This window comes from Monodelphis domestica, chromosome 6, assembly GCF_027887165.1.
Source record: "Monodelphis domestica isolate mMonDom1 chromosome 6, mMonDom1.pri, whole genome shotgun sequence".
NCBI classification, from domain to species: domain Eukaryota; kingdom Metazoa; phylum Chordata; class Mammalia; order Didelphimorphia; family Didelphidae; genus Monodelphis; species Monodelphis domestica.
This window is the reverse complement of record NC_077232.1, coordinates 205,858,112-205,874,671: the sequence shown is the minus strand read 5'-3', so window position 1 is coordinate 205,874,671 and position 16,560 is coordinate 205,858,112. Positions and strand designations below refer to the sequence as shown.

Sequence of the window (16,560 nt, the reverse complement as noted above, 5' to 3'; positions counted from 1 at the left end):
AAGAAAAGGTTAGAATTAGGGAAGGCAATCAAAATGCCAGGGAGTCCACAAATGACAATCATAACTTTGAACGTGAATGGGATGAACTCACCCATAAAACGTAGACGAATAGCTGAATGGATTAGAATCCAAAACCCTACCATATGTTGTCTTCAAGAAACACACATGAGGCGGGTTGACACCCACAAGGTCAGAATTAAAGGATGGAATAAGACCTTCTGGGCCTCAACTGATAGAAAGAAGGCAGGAGTGGTAATCATGATATCTGATAAAGCCAATGCAAAAATAGACCTGATCAAAAGGGATAGGGAAGGTAATTATATTTTGTTAAAAGGGACTCTAGACAATGAGGAAATATCATTAATCAACATGTATGCACCAAATAATATAGCACCCAAATTTCTAATGGAGAAACTAGGAGAATTGAAGGAAGAAATAGACAATAAAACCATACTAGTGGGAGACTTAAACCAACCATTATCAAATTTAGATAAATCAAATCAAAAAATAAATAAGAAAGAGGTAAAAGAAGTGAATGAAATCTTAGAAAAATTAGAATTAATAGACATATGGAGAAAAATAAATAGGGATAAAAAGGAATACACCTTCTTCTCAGCACCACATGGCACATTCACAAAAATTGACCATACATTAGGTCACAGAAACATAGCACACAAATGCAAAAAAGCAGAAATAATGAATGCAGCCTTCTCAGATCACAAGGCAATAAAAATAATGATTAGTAATGGTACATGGAAAACCAAATCTAAAACCAATTGGAAATTAAACAATATGATACTCCAAAACCGTTTAGCTAAAGAAGAAATCATAGAAACAATTAATAATTTCATCAAGGAAAATGACAATGGCGAAACATCCTTTCAAACCTTTTGGGATGCAGCCAAAGCGGTAATCAGAGGCAAATTCATATCCCTGAAAGCTCATATTAATAAACAAGGGAGAGCAGAGATCAATCAATTGGAAATGCAATTGAAAAAACTCGAAAGCGATCAAATTAAAAACCCCCAGCAGAAAACCAAATTAGAAATCCTAAAAATTAAGGGAGAAATTAATAAAATCGAAAGTGATAGAACTATTGATTTAATAAATAAGACAAGAAGCTGGTACTTTGAAAAAACAAACAAAATAGACAAAGTACTGGTCAATCTAATTAAAAAAAGGAAGGAAGAAAAGCAAATTCACAGCATTAAAGATGAAAAGGGGGATAGCACCTCAAATGAGGAGGAAATTAAGGCAATCATTAGAAATTACTTTGCCCAATTATATGGCAATAAATACACCAATTTAGGAGAAATGGATGAATATATACAAAAATACAAACTGCCTAGACTAACAGAAGAGGAAATAGAATTCTTAAATAATCCCATATCAGAAATTGAAATCCATCAAGCCATCAAAGAACTTCCTAAGAAAAAATCCCCAGGGCCTGATGGATTCACCTGTGAATTCTATCAAACATTCAGAGAACAGTTAACCCCAATACTATACAAACTATTTGACATAATAAGCAAAGAGGGAGTTCTACCAAACTCCTTTTACGACACAAACATGGTACTGATTCCAAAACCAGGCAGGTCAAAAACAGAGAAAGAAAACTATAGACCAATCTCCCTAATGAATATAGATGCAAAAATTTTAAATAGGATACTAGCAAAAAGACTCCAGCAAGTGATCAGAAAGATCATTCACCATGATCAAGTAGGATTCATACCAGGGATGCAGGGCTGGTTCAACATTAGGAAAACCATCCACATAATTGACCACATCAACAAGCAAACTAGCAAGAACCACATGATTATCTCAATAGATGCAGAAAAAGGCTTTGATAAAATACAACACCCATTCCTATTAAAAACACTAGAAAGCATAGGAATAGAAGGGTCATTCCTAAAAATAATAAACAGTATATATCTAAAACCAACAGCTAATATCATCTGCAATGGGGATAAACTAGATGCATTCCCAATAAGATCAGGAGTGAAACAAGGATGCCCATTATCACCTCTACTATTTGACATTGTACTAGAAACACTAGCAGTAGCAATTAGAGAAGATAAAGAAATTGAAGGTATCAGAATAGGCAAGGAGGAGACCAAGTTATCACTCTTTGCGGATGACATGATGGTCTATTTAAAGAATCCTAGAGATTCAACCAAAAAGCTAATTGAAATAATCAACAACTTTAGCAAAGTGGCAGGATACAAAATAAACCCACATAAATCATCAGCTTTTCTATATATCTCCAACACAGCTCAGCAGCAAGAACTAGAAAGAGAAATCCCATTCAAAATCACCTTAGACAAAATAAAATACCTAGGAATCTATCTCCCAAGACAAACACAGGAACTATATGAACACAACTACAAAACACTCGCCACACAACTAAAACTAGACTTGAACAATTGGAAAAACATTAACTGCTCATGGATAGGACGAGCCAATATAATAAAAATGACCATCCTACCCAAACTTATTTATCTATTTAGTGCCATACCCATTGAACTACCAAAATACTTCTTCACTGATTTAGAAAAAACCATAACAAAGTTCATTTGGAAGAACAAAAGATCAAGGATATCCAGGGAAATAATGAAAAAAAACACATATGATGGGGGCCTTGCAGTCCCTGACCTCAAACTATATTACAAAGCAGCAGTCATCAAAACAATTTGGTACTGGCTAAGAAACAGAAAGGAAGATCAGTGGAATAGACTGGGGGAAAACGACCTCAGCAAGACAGTATACGATAAACCCAAAGATCCCAGCTTTTGGGACAAAAATCCACTATTCGATAAAAACTGCTGGGAAAATTGGAAGACAGTGTGGGAGAGACTAGGAATAGATCAACACCTCACACCCTACACCAAGATAAATTCAAAATGGGTGAGTGACTTAAACATAAAGAAGGAAACCATAAGTAAATTGGGTAAACACAGAATAGTATACATGTCAGACCTTTGGGAGGGGAAAGGCTTTAAAACCAAGCAAGATATAGAAAGAATCACAAAATGTAAAATAAATAATTTTGACTACATCAAACTAAAAAGCTTTTGTACAAACAAAACCAATATAACTAAAATCAGAAGGGAAACAACAAATTGGGAAAAAATCTTCATAGAAACCTCTGACAAAGGTTTAATTACTCATATTTATAATGAGCTAAATCAATTGTACAAAAAATCAAGCCATTCTCCAATTGATAAATGGGCAAGGGAAATGGATAGGCAGTTCTCAGATAAAGAAATCAAAACTATTAACAAGCACATGAAGAAGTGTTCTACATCTCTTATAATCAGAGAGATGCAAATCAAAACAACTCTGAGGTATCACCTCACACCTAGCAGATTGGCTAACATAACAGCAAAGGAAAGTAATGAATGCTGGAGGGGATGTGGCAAAGTAGGGACATTAATTCATTGCTGGTGGAGTTGTGAACTGATCCAACCATTCTGGAGGGCAATTTGGAACTATGCCCAAAGGGCGACAAAAGAATATCTACCCTTTGACCCAGCCATAGCACTGCTGGGTCTGTACCCCAAAGAGATAATGGACACAAAGACCTGTACAAAAATATTCATAGCTGCGCTCTTTGTGGTGGCCCAAAACTGGAAAACGAGGGGATGCCCATCAATTGGGGAATGGCTGAACAAACTGTGGTATATGTTGGTGATGGAATACTATTGTGCTCAAAGGAATAATAAAGTGGAGAAGTTCCATGGAGACTGGAACAACCTCCAGGAAGTGATGCAGAGCGAGAGGAGCAGAACCAGGAGAACATTGTACACAGAGACTGATACACTGTGGTATAATCGAACGTAATGGACTTCTCCATTAGGGGCGGTGTAATGTCCCTGAACAACTTTCAGGGATCCAGGAGAAAAAAAACACCATTCATAAGCAAAGGATAAACTATGGGAGTGGAAACACCGAGAAAAAGCAACTGCCTGAATACAGAGGTTGAGGGGACATGACAGAGGATAGACTTTAAATGAACACTCTAATGCAAATACTATCAACAAAGCAATGGGTTCAAATCAAGAAAACATCTAATGCCCAGTGGACTTACGCGTCGGCTATGGGGGGTGGGGGGGAGGAAAAGAAAATGATCTATGTCTTTAACGAATAATGCTTGGAAATGATCAAATAAAATATATTTTAAAAAAAAAAAGATAAATCAAAGATCACTGGAGGAAAGTGATCTACATGCTTAGCTGCCATGTGAAGTTTCTTTCATAGATCGAGTCAATAAAGGAAACCACTATCTTGATTTTGAAGACAGGACCCAGCAGTCTACTAGAACAACTCAGACAGCAGGAAAAAATGGTGTTAGCTGGAAGAGATTAGAAATGTTTATTAAGTGCTATAAACACACAGCCACACACATACATGACCAGAGAGATGATGACATCTAGGAAGCAAAGTAAGTCAGATCTCCTTTTATTAAGTATTATATAGCAAGAAGAGGCAAGTTTTTCTGTTTGAAATCATAAACAATATAATGAGGCTTTGATGCTTCTGGCCAAAAATAAATTGAGTTCAAATCCCTACTCTGTCCTTTATTAATTTTTTTCAAAACTTTTAGCTGCTGTCTTAGAATCAATAAGTTTTGGTTCCAAGGCAGTAGAGCAATAAGGGCTGGCCAATAGGGATTGTGACTTGCCCAGGGTTACACAGCTAGGAATTTACTGAGTCCAGATATGCACACAGGATCTCCAGGCTCTGGGTCTGACTCTAGATCCATTGAGTCATCCAGCTAGCCCCCTGCCCTTTACTAATCATGTAGCCTTTGGCATAATAGATGATATCAATAATAATATTAGGTTTTGAGAATCCTTTAAAATTTCTATATCATGTACATTATATTTTCTTTTCCAGGGGATTGCAAAAAAAAGGTTAATGATGGGGACTGGACATTAAATTTTACTGGGAAGTCCATGTCTTTTCATGTATTTAAAATATTTGCTTAATGATCTAAAAGAATGAATCAATAAATGAAACAAAAGATGAGATGTAGACCAAGAGAAACCAAGGACAAAAATAACAGCCTAAACAATTAGTATTCATTTCTCCTGAGGTTTGAATTAATTTTACAGGTGTATTTTTCTTCACAGAATCAACTGACTTGTAGAAAATTATCTATAAATCAAATAAACAATTCAGAGGTGTTTCAATTTCACATTTGATTGATTTTCCATAGTCAGTGGCTCTTAGCCCTTGACTTTTAAACCCTTCCTTCTATCCTCCTGATATTCAGGCTCTCAAGTAGTTAATAATGATGTGTAAACTAGCAGTCCTGCCAAGTTTATCCAGCACTCACTGTAATCCAAGAAGATATACCTACAGAAAGCTGTTAGTGTCTGAATGAATAGTTGACATCCAAACCCAGATTTCTATGTGGATCTCCTAATGTTTAGTCCAGATATCAACTAAGGCTATGCTTTCAGTAAAGAATATTCATTTTACATTGGGGACAGTCAAGCCCTATTTCATCTGACATCTATATTATAAAAATTTATAGAATATATAAATTGTTTCTTAGTGCTATTTACAGAGCTAATCTTAATCATATCCAATATGAATATATGTGAATATATTCTGAAGAGAAGACCCAACAGACTACTGGAACAATAACTCGGGCTGCAGGGTGAAATGGTGTTAGCTGGCCGAGAGGCAAGATGCTATTAAGTGTTATAAACACACACACACACACACACACACACACACATGTGCAGAGACGTGCATGCTTGTACGGGGTGATGACAAAGTAGCAAAGCAAACTAGATGTTACATGTATGCATGTCGAGCTGCATAAGAATTTCTTCTAGAGAAGTCGGAGGTATTTCCACCAAAGTTTATCACAGAACTACAAATGACATTTTGGAAATGCTACAGTCTATTTTAGGTCTTTAGAACTCAACTGCCAGCTTTTACCTGGGCTTTAAAACGCTCAGTAGTGGCTTCTCAAGATATAAGCCATGTATCATTCTGTATTTTTTAGTACACATCTTTTCTAGGCCAGGCACTGTGCTGGGTATTGGGAACACAGAAATGAAATCAATGCAGTCCTTGCCCTCAAAGCCCATACTAACGAGAACTAGGGATAAGATGTATATAAATAACCATAATATTATAAGATGATTAAATGCAGAGGATAGCAAAATAGCTTGTGAAATGAGAGATTTAAGTAGGAAGGAAGAGCTACCCAGGTGGGGAGACACAGGGAAAGAGAGGAAAAGGGAAGAGATCAGGGAAGGCATCATGAGTGGAAAAATGTCGTCAAATAAAGACAGTGGGGCAAGCCACGCCACACAAAATCCCTGGGTTTAGCTGACATTTTTACATTAATGACACAGGATTAAGGCACAACATCTTTCTTAGAGAAACAAAGGTGGAACCAGAACCTTAACAGAATGGTCTTCCCTACAGTCTATCATCTATTCATAAAGTAAAGTCAAAAAGAAGGAATTGTTTTCAGCATATATCTAAATGCTTCAACCTATCCTCCACAATGTCTATTCTTAAGTTAACAGGAAATGTTTAAAGGACTGAAAAGGAGCATTTCTAATTAGGCAATAGTCTAAGCATTACAGGCTCTGTTTCCTGGTCTAGGATGCTTTACCACAGTAATGACAATGAAGGCTATCAGAAGCCTCTTATAATTATAAGCAGAACATTCCTAAAAGGAGAAAGGATGGAAGCATTCTTTAACAATGTACTCTTTAGTAGGACAGACTTAAACACACTTGAATTAACATGTGTATAAAGAGAAGGAATTCCAATTCAAACATATGTAATCCCTGTGTTTATTTCACTTTTTTTGCTTTATTTACACTTCTTTGAAGTCACTGCTATAAACATTTCCTGTCTCCCAAGCTTTCCCTTCTGCTTTAAGTGCTGAAAGTTTTTCTTAATAAGTAGTGGCATAATTTTTAAACTTATTTTTTCTTCTTTCTTTTTGTCTTATTTGATCAAAAATTTTTGAGAAAATGTCACTGACAAAGAAAACTCCTGGTGTGAAGACCTCTTTTACCAAAGAAGACTGAAAATTGATCTGTAGCTAATAAAGTCGCCTGGGATCCTGAAAAAGTTAAGGTCACACAGTGGATGCCACAGTCAGCTTTTACTGACTGAGGCCAGCTATCTAGCATTTTCAGTGTTCTGACTCAGCATTTTTCAAATTAGGAGGGTTTTTTTGGTTTTTCAATAAGTCTAATGACATATATTTTAAGAATAAAAAACAAATTCATTTATTTTTTAACAGAGCCATACTAATAACTTTGCACAGGAAAAATAAATGCATGCTTTTGCATACCATCATCAGGAATTGATGCATAGATTAATGGCCAAAAGAGGAAAACCCTTGCCCTGTGTGGCAATTATTTCACTTTCCCAGATCCCCAAAGGCTTCATCCACCTGCTGACCCACACCTAAAATTTCTGCAATAGTGATAAAAAGACTTTCATTCTACAATTATGCTTTCCCTTTGTCAAATGTTTGTATTGTCTCAATTTCAAGAGAATGATTGATTCACCAATAATTATCCATCTAATCTAAGGCAGACAGTTTTTTTTGGTTTGTTTGTTTTGTTTTGTTTTTGCAGGGGCAGCTAATAGAGAGTCCTGGACCTGAAATCAAGAAGAACATATCTTCTTGATTTCAGATCTGGCCTCACACACTTTCTAGCTGTGTTAACCTGGGCAAGTCACTTACTTAACCTTGTTTGCCTCAATTTCTTCATCTGTAAAATGAGCTGGAGAAGGAAACAGTAGGTGACTCTTATTATCATTGCCAAGAAAAAACACACCAGCTGAATGACAAGTTCTATGATAAATAGGAATATAAATGTGAATTTTGTTTTCTTTTTAATGCTGTCTTCTAATTCTAAGCCTTGTTAGTGTCCTTTTATTAAAGAGATATTCCACAAAATTCCTCCTCCACAGAGCTTTTGCAGTTTGATTGGCAAATGACTAGAAGATTCTTTCACTCTGTCTGTACATGTTTATTGTTCCTAAACACCACTTACAGAATCTCTAATTCCAAGAGCTGAAAGAAATGTCAGTTGCCATTTACTTTAACCAGCATAAACAAAAATTATCTTTAAAAATGTCCTTCAGGTGGTCATCCAGCCTTTGCTTGAATACCTCCAGTGACAGGGAACCAATTACCTTCAATCCCTTTTGTAAATGCTGTCCATTTTTGTATTGCTCTAATTGATAGGGAGTTTTACATAAAACTGAAATCTGCAGCTTTGCAGCTTTCATCCATTATTATTAGCTCTGCCAAGAAGAATAACTTTAACCCCTCTTCCACATAGAAGCTCTTCAAAAACTGGAAGAGAGGTATTATATTTCCCTAAATCTAATTTCTTCTTTTTTCTCCTTTTCTCTCCTCTTCCCCTCTCCCCTGCCCCCTTCCTCTTTCCTTCTCTCTCTCTCTCTTTCACACTCTCTCTCTCTCACACACACAAAGATAGTGAAATACAAAGTTCTTTTTTGTTGTTGTTGTTGTGGGTGAAAGATAGTGACTGACTGATTTATAACACATGGATGGAGAGGGATGCCATGAGACTGAAGTAAGGAATTCTTCCCCACCACCACCTCCAATCCCAAAATATAAGCTTCTTGTGATTAGCAAAATATATCATACCCAAACCCACTAGGTGTTTAATAAAGGCACATTGGAATAGATTGGTTTTCATTTTCCCTCATCTTTGCTTTGACTTTTGGGTTTCTAGATTTTTGATCTATACCTTAATTATAGACCACAGATTTGCTAATTTTTTTTTATTTGACCCAGATTTCTATTCCTACCTCCATTATGGCTTCAACCTACCTCTCTAACTTCAATGGACATTAATCTTCCTTCTATCCATTGCATTCTTTTTTTTTAATAAAACCCTTACCTTCCATCTTGGAATCAATACTGTGTATTGGTTCCAAGGGAGAAGAGTGGTAAGGGCTAGGCAATGGGGGTTAACTGATTTGCCCAGGATCACACAGCTGGGAAGTATCTGAGGCCAAATTTGAACCTAAGACCTCCCATCTCTAGGCCTGGCTTTCAATCCTCTGAGCTACCCAGCTGCCCCCTACACAATGCATTCTTGCCAAACTGACCTACCCAATTTTCTTCACTCATAAGAAGTCATCTCCCACTTTCTTGTCTTTCTGCTAGTTGTCCTCCATGCCTGGAATTCATTAGTTTTCTGACTAATTGCATTATCTTTTGGACAAAGCCTTTTTCTAATCCCCCTAATTGCTAGATTTCTCCTCTCCAAAAACAAAACAAAACAAAACAAAAAACGTATTTATCTACTTTATATATTCACATATTGAAATGTTTAAAATAACTACGTGATATCTATTAATCAAGCAATCAATATTTATTGAGGACTTACTATGTGTTGGGCACTATACTAAACACTGGAGGTACAAAAAGAAGTAAAAGACAGTCTTTGGAATGAACACAAACATGTATACAAAGCAAGGGACATTGTGTAATGAGAAAATCTTGTCCCTTTGAACTACATCTCCAAGCATTCCTTTCATCCTCTCTTCTCCTGCATGCTTGGTCTGGAAAAATCTCTTCTTTACTGAAGGTTATTTTCTTTCCTCTACTTCAAGTGAGTATTAATAAATCTTATAAAATACAATATTTGGAGTATTGGATATTAATTTTTAACCTTACAACATTCAGGAAAAATAGGGATTAATTAACAGAATGAAGGCATCATAATGAAAAGTAGTTGGAGAAGGATTGTAGTAAAAGAAGGGATTTTAGATGAGACATAAAAGAATCTAGAAAGCTAGATTAACTTTTAGTTATATTGCATAGTTTGGTATATACCATATGTTTTGCATGTATTTGTCTACATCTCCATTAGAAGGTGAGCTCATTGTGAATTGGTACTGTTTCATTCTATGTTTCATTCACTAGCATCTCTACTGCCTTGCACAGGGTCTGGCATAGAGTAGCCATTTAATACATGCTTATTAATTGACCTTGTGTCTCTCCAAGTTTCATTGCGACTCATCTATCTCCAGGAGACTTTGTCTTCCATACCCTATAAACCCCTTCACACTGGAAGCTAACTCCATCCCTACACCACTTCTCCAAGTATTCTGTATATCCATGTTGGTGAGCCTATGGCATGCATGCCAGAGGGGGCACTCAGAACTCTCTCTCTGTGGTCACACACACACCATTTCCCCAGCACAGAGTTCACCACCAGAAATCCAGAAGGATGAAGGGCAGGGCTGCTTCCCTTGCCCTCCTCCATGCAGTTTGGGCACTTGATCTCTAAAAGGTTCACTATCACTGCCTAGACCCTCAGTCCCCATGGCTGCTCTCTTTGATGGGTTGGTTCCTCCTAGAACTTCCAGTTTCAGAGAAGAGGTCCAGGTCAACCACATGTTCATTCTTCTACAGGTTTCATTGCTCCCTCTTTTCCAAAGAACTTTCTATACTATATCAACTTCTCCCCTCATCCTGGAGCAAGGTACCATCACCCTTCACCCTGATTCACCAAGAAGGTCTGGTTGGTATTAACAGAAGGGAGATCAGAGATGGTCCTCCACCTGGCCATGGAGGAAGTTATCTTGGCTAAGGTCATTATCTGTAAATCAACTTGTTTACATACTTACTTAGTCAATGGCTGTGCCCTGGGCCAAAAGTGCCCTTCATAATCTATTTTTTTTTGAAGTTTTTTACATACCCCATTCTCATTTCTAACATTTTAATGAAGATTTGAAAAAATACCAGGAATTTTTTAAAGGTAGAATCTAGCATTTTATTTAGATCTTCACTAAAAAGTTGGAATCGAGAACCACACATATGTAATATATGCATTGTCTTTTCCCAATAGAATGCAAGATTCTTGAGGGTAAGCATTGACTTTCTTTATGCTTGTTTTTCTATTCCACTGTATTTCTCTTACAGTGCCTGCTGCATAGTAATTACTCTATAAATGTTTGTTGACTGGCTGACAGATCACTTGATTTACTTAGTTGACAAATGATATCTTTTACTCTTAGAGTCCCTAGATGCCACCTTGAACTCCTGACTAATTTTTGACACACATCTGTCCTATTCACTGGAAACTGTTTATTTGTTGGCTTTCTGAACCTGGAACTGAACCTATGTACAATCCTCTTTTGGTCCTGGCTCATTATAACTCTCATGATTGTTATCCATTATTTTCAGACAAAACAGTTTTTGATGATGATGATGGTGATGATGATGATGATGATGATGATAATGGATCCTGGACAAGTAAAATTCCCATTTTCTAATTAAGAAATCTTTGTTTACTATCAAACACCAAAAAGAAATGGAATCTTAAAAAAATAACAAAATATAGTTTCCCCACTCTAATAGCAGGTTTTCAAAAAGTGAGAGTAATTATTTAGTAGTGTCCTTAAAGAGCCGTGTGGAACAGGATTATGCATTTGTTAAGGAAAACCACTGTGGATTCTTAAAACATTCCCATTCAAGCAGGGCAGATAAAATAAACTCACTCTCCTTGAAGAATTCTGCAACAGTAAGAAAAAAGAAACCACCTTTTAACTCGCTATGCTACATTTTATAGACAATTCTTCAATTCTTTACTGCTTTAATGGATAAGTCCTTGTACTTCCCAATTTAATAAGGGTGCTCTTAAATGCCATAGCTATGTTTTGAGTAGACAGGTTGCTAAGGTCAGTTAGAAGACTTTACCTCAAATGCCTGAAAGGTTAATCCAACATTGTAGTTCTCTGAAGCTATTATTTTCCATACACATTCTTTCATGGGTCTGTAGTCATCAGGATAATTAGGGGACTGGATCTGGCCTTCGTTTTTATGGATCTCACCACCGCAGATTGCTGATAAAAGCAAAGAATACAATCTTAGTAATGTTTAATGCTGAAAATTCATTTTTACTTAGATCTAAATTGATATTTTGGAAAAGTTCCTAGACATGAGTACATCAAATTATAATAAACAGATAGACAACTAAGAGTGCTATAAATATTTAGCCCTTCACAAGATTGCCCAACCTATCCTTCCGGGTGTATTCTCCGCTATTTCCCTTCATGTACTTTTCAGTTTTGCCTCTTATTTCTTTTTCTTTTTTTTTATCATAGAGGAGATTTTTAATTCAAGTAGCGATTGGGCTAAATTGCCTCTTCTTTCTGTTCTTCATATATGCTATGTTTCCTCTGTTTCTGCCTTTGTTTCTCTGTTCCCAATATTTGGAATGCATTGCTTCCTCACCTCTTTCTTTTAGAATCACTAGCCTTTTTCAAATTTAAACTAAATCTCTACCCTTTGAAAGGAGTATTTCTTGTTCCCTCAGCTGCTCTCTTGAGCACATGTGTAAATGTATGTATGTATGTTTGCATACTTAAATATTTTGTTTATATTTAATGGTATTCATTTGGTTTCTCTCAATAGCATTCCTGTTCTTTGCGGACAGAGATTTTTTCTGATTTATCTCTATCTCCAGCCATGTCATTCCATTGGCATGGGCCCCAAGGTACCAAACTCTGCCCCTAGAGGTCTGTAAATAGCCCACACACTTCCCAAGGTTGGCAGAAACCAGATTAAAATGTAATTGGAATATGTTTAACAAAAGAAATAAAAATACAATCCAATGAAGATAGTGTTAATTTGTGGTTTTCTAAGTTAATATGTCACCAGCAGCGATCTGGTTCTATTGAATTTGATGACATAGGTATAGGAAACTTAAAAGGGAAATGCTTCAGAGCAATGGAAATCAATAATTCTTATGCAACTGATAGTATCACAGACATGCCTGGGGCATTGAGAGATTAGAAGACTTGCACAGGGTCACCCAATAAGAACAAATCAGAGGCAGGATTTAAATCCAAATCTCCTGACCCTAAAACCAGCTGAACTCCTCTACTCATCCCACCATACTCTTTCTCCAGCAATGCCTTTTAAACATTTTAAAAATATATTTATGATTTGGGATGAAAAGGTTGAAAAAAGGATATTTTATAAATTTATTATCTAAGAATATTTTCTGTGATCTCCAAACTCTTCTTCATGCTGTATTGAACCCAAGTAACATGGAAGAAATGTAATCTTTATAGCAAACATTGAGTCTCTGGCAAGAAACTTATGGTCATTTGATAAACATCTGTAGACTATAACCAAGCAATTCACTGCTCAACAACTAATCTTTAAAACAAAAGGGCCTCCACTTACATAAAAGTTTTAAGGGGAAAAATAAAACTGCTAACTCTCTTCTGAATTACTTAAACTACTGTGGTAGCAAAAGCAAAACCAGATTCATTTTAAATAGAAAAGGAAGGTTTTTATTCTTCCTCTGGCAAGAGAAAGACTGTTTTTCAAAGCCAGGAAATGTAGTACCAGTTTATTGTTTCAAAAAGTATAGAACAAAGCATTTCATAAGCCCCTTCCATTATTTAAACAAAGCATCACCTAGACATATCCAAGATTCTTTTTTTCCCCCTCCAGCATTTCCTACAAGAGATAGAAGGCCTCACTAGAGGAATAAGCAAACAGATCCAACCAAACCAGACTAAAGGAAAATAGCAATTTCCTTATATTTTGCTAACACCGCAGAGGGATTTTAATGTGTGAGAACTGGAATAAATGCCATTTCAGAAGTGCTATGTCATTTGGGGAAAATTTCCAGACTGATTCATGTTCATTTTTAAGGTCACAGATATTAGAAAAGGCAATCTTTACATTACTTCATTCTTATCATTTAAAAATGTTAGGGTTTTTTATACTGTCTTTCCCTCATGTTAACCTGGCTCTAGGATTGGCTCTTGATTTCAAATAATAGTAACAAATGCTTTGCTAGCACAGTGGGAAAAAAAAGACATTTTTTATTAGCAGGTTCATGCAAACGATGAAGTCATCTCTAAGACTCCTTGTGACTTGCCTTCATAAACAGCTGCAAAACCTTTTCCTACCCAATTACTGCTGCTTCGAAACTCAATCCACATCCTGCTGTCAGTAGATGTGAGGACTTCAGGCACTTTGTCACCACAGAATCTGCCTAAAAGAAACAAAAGTCAATGGGGGATTGCTGATTTGTGGTCTTCTGCTCTAAAAGTCTTCAACTTTGTTTTACTCATACTTCACTAAGTTGATGAACTGTTTTTAATCATGTCTATTAAGAATAAAGAACAAGAATTACATCATTGTGATCCAGGACAACTCTGAGGGACTTTTGGGAAAGAATGCTATCCACAACTAGAGAAAGAACCGTGGGAGTAGAAAGCCAAAAGAAAACATACAATTTATCACGCTTATATGAATATATGATTTGGGAGTTTGGTTTTATAAGATTGTTCTATTACAAAAATGAATAATACAGAAATGAGTTTTGAGTGATAATATATGTGTAAAACCCAATGTAAATGTTTGTCAATTCCAGGAGGGGCAGTGAAACGGTGAGGAAGACAACAAGAATCATGTAACTATGAGAAAGAAATGAAAATAAAATAAAAATTGAACTAAAAAAGAATTATATCCATTGCAAAGGCAAACTATTTTCAATTATCATGCAAATTCCTAAACATATGCCATTGCCATATATCAAAAATTTAATCAATTCAAAATCACTTTATAGTAGTTTATTTTCCTTTAAAGTCTTAAGCCATATTTTGTCAAGAGGAATCAAGATAAACATCTTCTTTTTGGTATGTATGGCATATGAGGAGGAAGGAAAGGGAGAGAGAAGACTGGCAAATCACTTCCCTGGATAGGTAATTGCTAGGTTCCCTGAAGATGTAATAATATCTTTGGAAAAAGTAATTTACCTTGTGAAGGTAAACATTTCGCTTTTTGGATGATGTTTTCCTTGCCCTACTTTGTCTTACACTTCAGTATTAGGCTCTTTTCTTTTTTTTTTAATTATTAAATGTTTAAAAAATCCCTAAACTACTTCCTTGTATATCTGTTGTTTTCCCCAAAGATGGTACCATTTTCACATGGCAGCATTACACAAAACTCAGTCACACAGAAAAAAAAAAAAGGATTTTCAAAGTAGTGCAGTATAATGGGTAAACAGCTAACCTTTGAGGTGGGAAGAGGTAGGTTCAAGTTGTGCTTATGACACTTAACTAATGTCTAATGCCCATCTCCTTTTAGGTAATTTAATCTCCACAAAATCATAAATTAGAGAGCAAATACTGATTTGCATTGGTTGAGTGAGTTTCCTATGCCAATGTGAATCACAGCTCTAGACCCACTCCTCCAAAATAAAAAATAAAATAAATTTGGGGACATGCAACTGAACATGTTCTTTCATTTAAAAAAAAGTAAAGTAAGCTCTCTTAAAATTCTTGGCACACAATAGCTGCAAACAAACTCACTTTTGCTCTCTCTTACATTCAACTGGAGACAACTGTAAGACAGCTTACTTCATGCAAGTTAATGGTGTGGTCTGTGGTCTAAAAGTTGGCAATGGAAAGAGCTTCATTTGAGCCAAGACAGGACAACACCAGGTGGTACAAATTGAAAATGTTTGATCTCAGCTTCCAATAATTCATGGAGGCACTAAATTAAGGATGTCAACATTTAAGATAGTGATTTAACCCAATAATCCACTCAGGAAACTTGTGCCTCATAGTGATTAACTGACAAAGAAACCACTAACCCAGTTCTGTCATCAAAACTATGACGGGTGTTGGTTTAAAGCTGGACAGACACACAGATTCATTCACACAATCCTTTCAAGAAGTAGTTACTTTATGGACATCTTGATAAAACAAAGGATAGAGCCTCAGGTCTAGAGTCTAGAAGACCTGGATTAAAATCTAGCCTCTAAAGCATCCTAACTGTGGAATCCTGGGTAAATCACTTAACTCTAGAGCCTAGCTGTTACTGATCTTCTTACTTAGAATTGATACTAAGACAAAAGGTAAGGGTTTCAAAAAATAGTTCCTGTAGCTTCAAGAGTTGTGGAGCTCTCCTGGTTTGGCATTCTCATCCTGAAGCATCTGCTTTATAACTTATTGCTCCATGGAGAGGAAAATCTGTTAAACTATATTTCCTGAGCATTTGTACTTTATAAGAAAGAAAGAAAAATGCTACTGATGCAAAATACAACTGTTGTGCTTTAATATAATATATTACAAGTGCATTTTATTCAGGACAGGAAGTAATGGTAGACAACTCAGTTAATAGAGAATCTCTTACCTAGCAAAGGTGATTTTCTCCAATATCCATCTCGGACTTCAATGTAATCATACCAGCACAAACTACTCTTGTAGAGGTCCATCGTGGTAAAGTTTAAGACAATCTGCAAAATAAAAAGGAAATGCAGTCATGTTTCAGTTCAATATTTAAAAGAAAATGACCTTTTCCCCTTCCCTAACAGATGAGTCCAGCTAAAAGAAACTCATCTGCAATGTTTTTCTTTTTTTTTTAAACTTTATCTTCCTTTTTAGAATCAATATCATGTATTGGTTCTAAGGCAGAGAAATGATAAGGGACAGGCAATTGTGGGGTCTAAGTTGACTTGCCCAGGGTCACACAGCTAGGAAAGGTCTGAGGCCACA

General features: G+C 36.1%; 1 protein-coding gene across 1 annotated transcript in view; it reads right to left on the bottom strand.

Annotated features, from left to right (window-relative positions):
• TLL1 (tolloid like 1) overlaps nucleotides 1–16,560 on the bottom strand; it is a 263,160-nt gene that overhangs the window by 68,277 nt on the left and 178,323 nt on the right. Inside the window, exons 11-13 of the mRNA XM_001365880.4 lie at nucleotides 16,199–16,301; nucleotides 13,935–14,051; nucleotides 11,735–11,880 (exon numbers count right to left, since the gene is read on the bottom strand). Of these exons, the coding sequence (XP_001365917.1) occupies nucleotides 11,735–11,880; nucleotides 13,935–14,051; nucleotides 16,199–16,301 (366 nt within the window). The remainder of the gene's footprint in view (nucleotides 1–11,734; nucleotides 11,881–13,934; nucleotides 14,052–16,198; nucleotides 16,302–16,560) is intronic.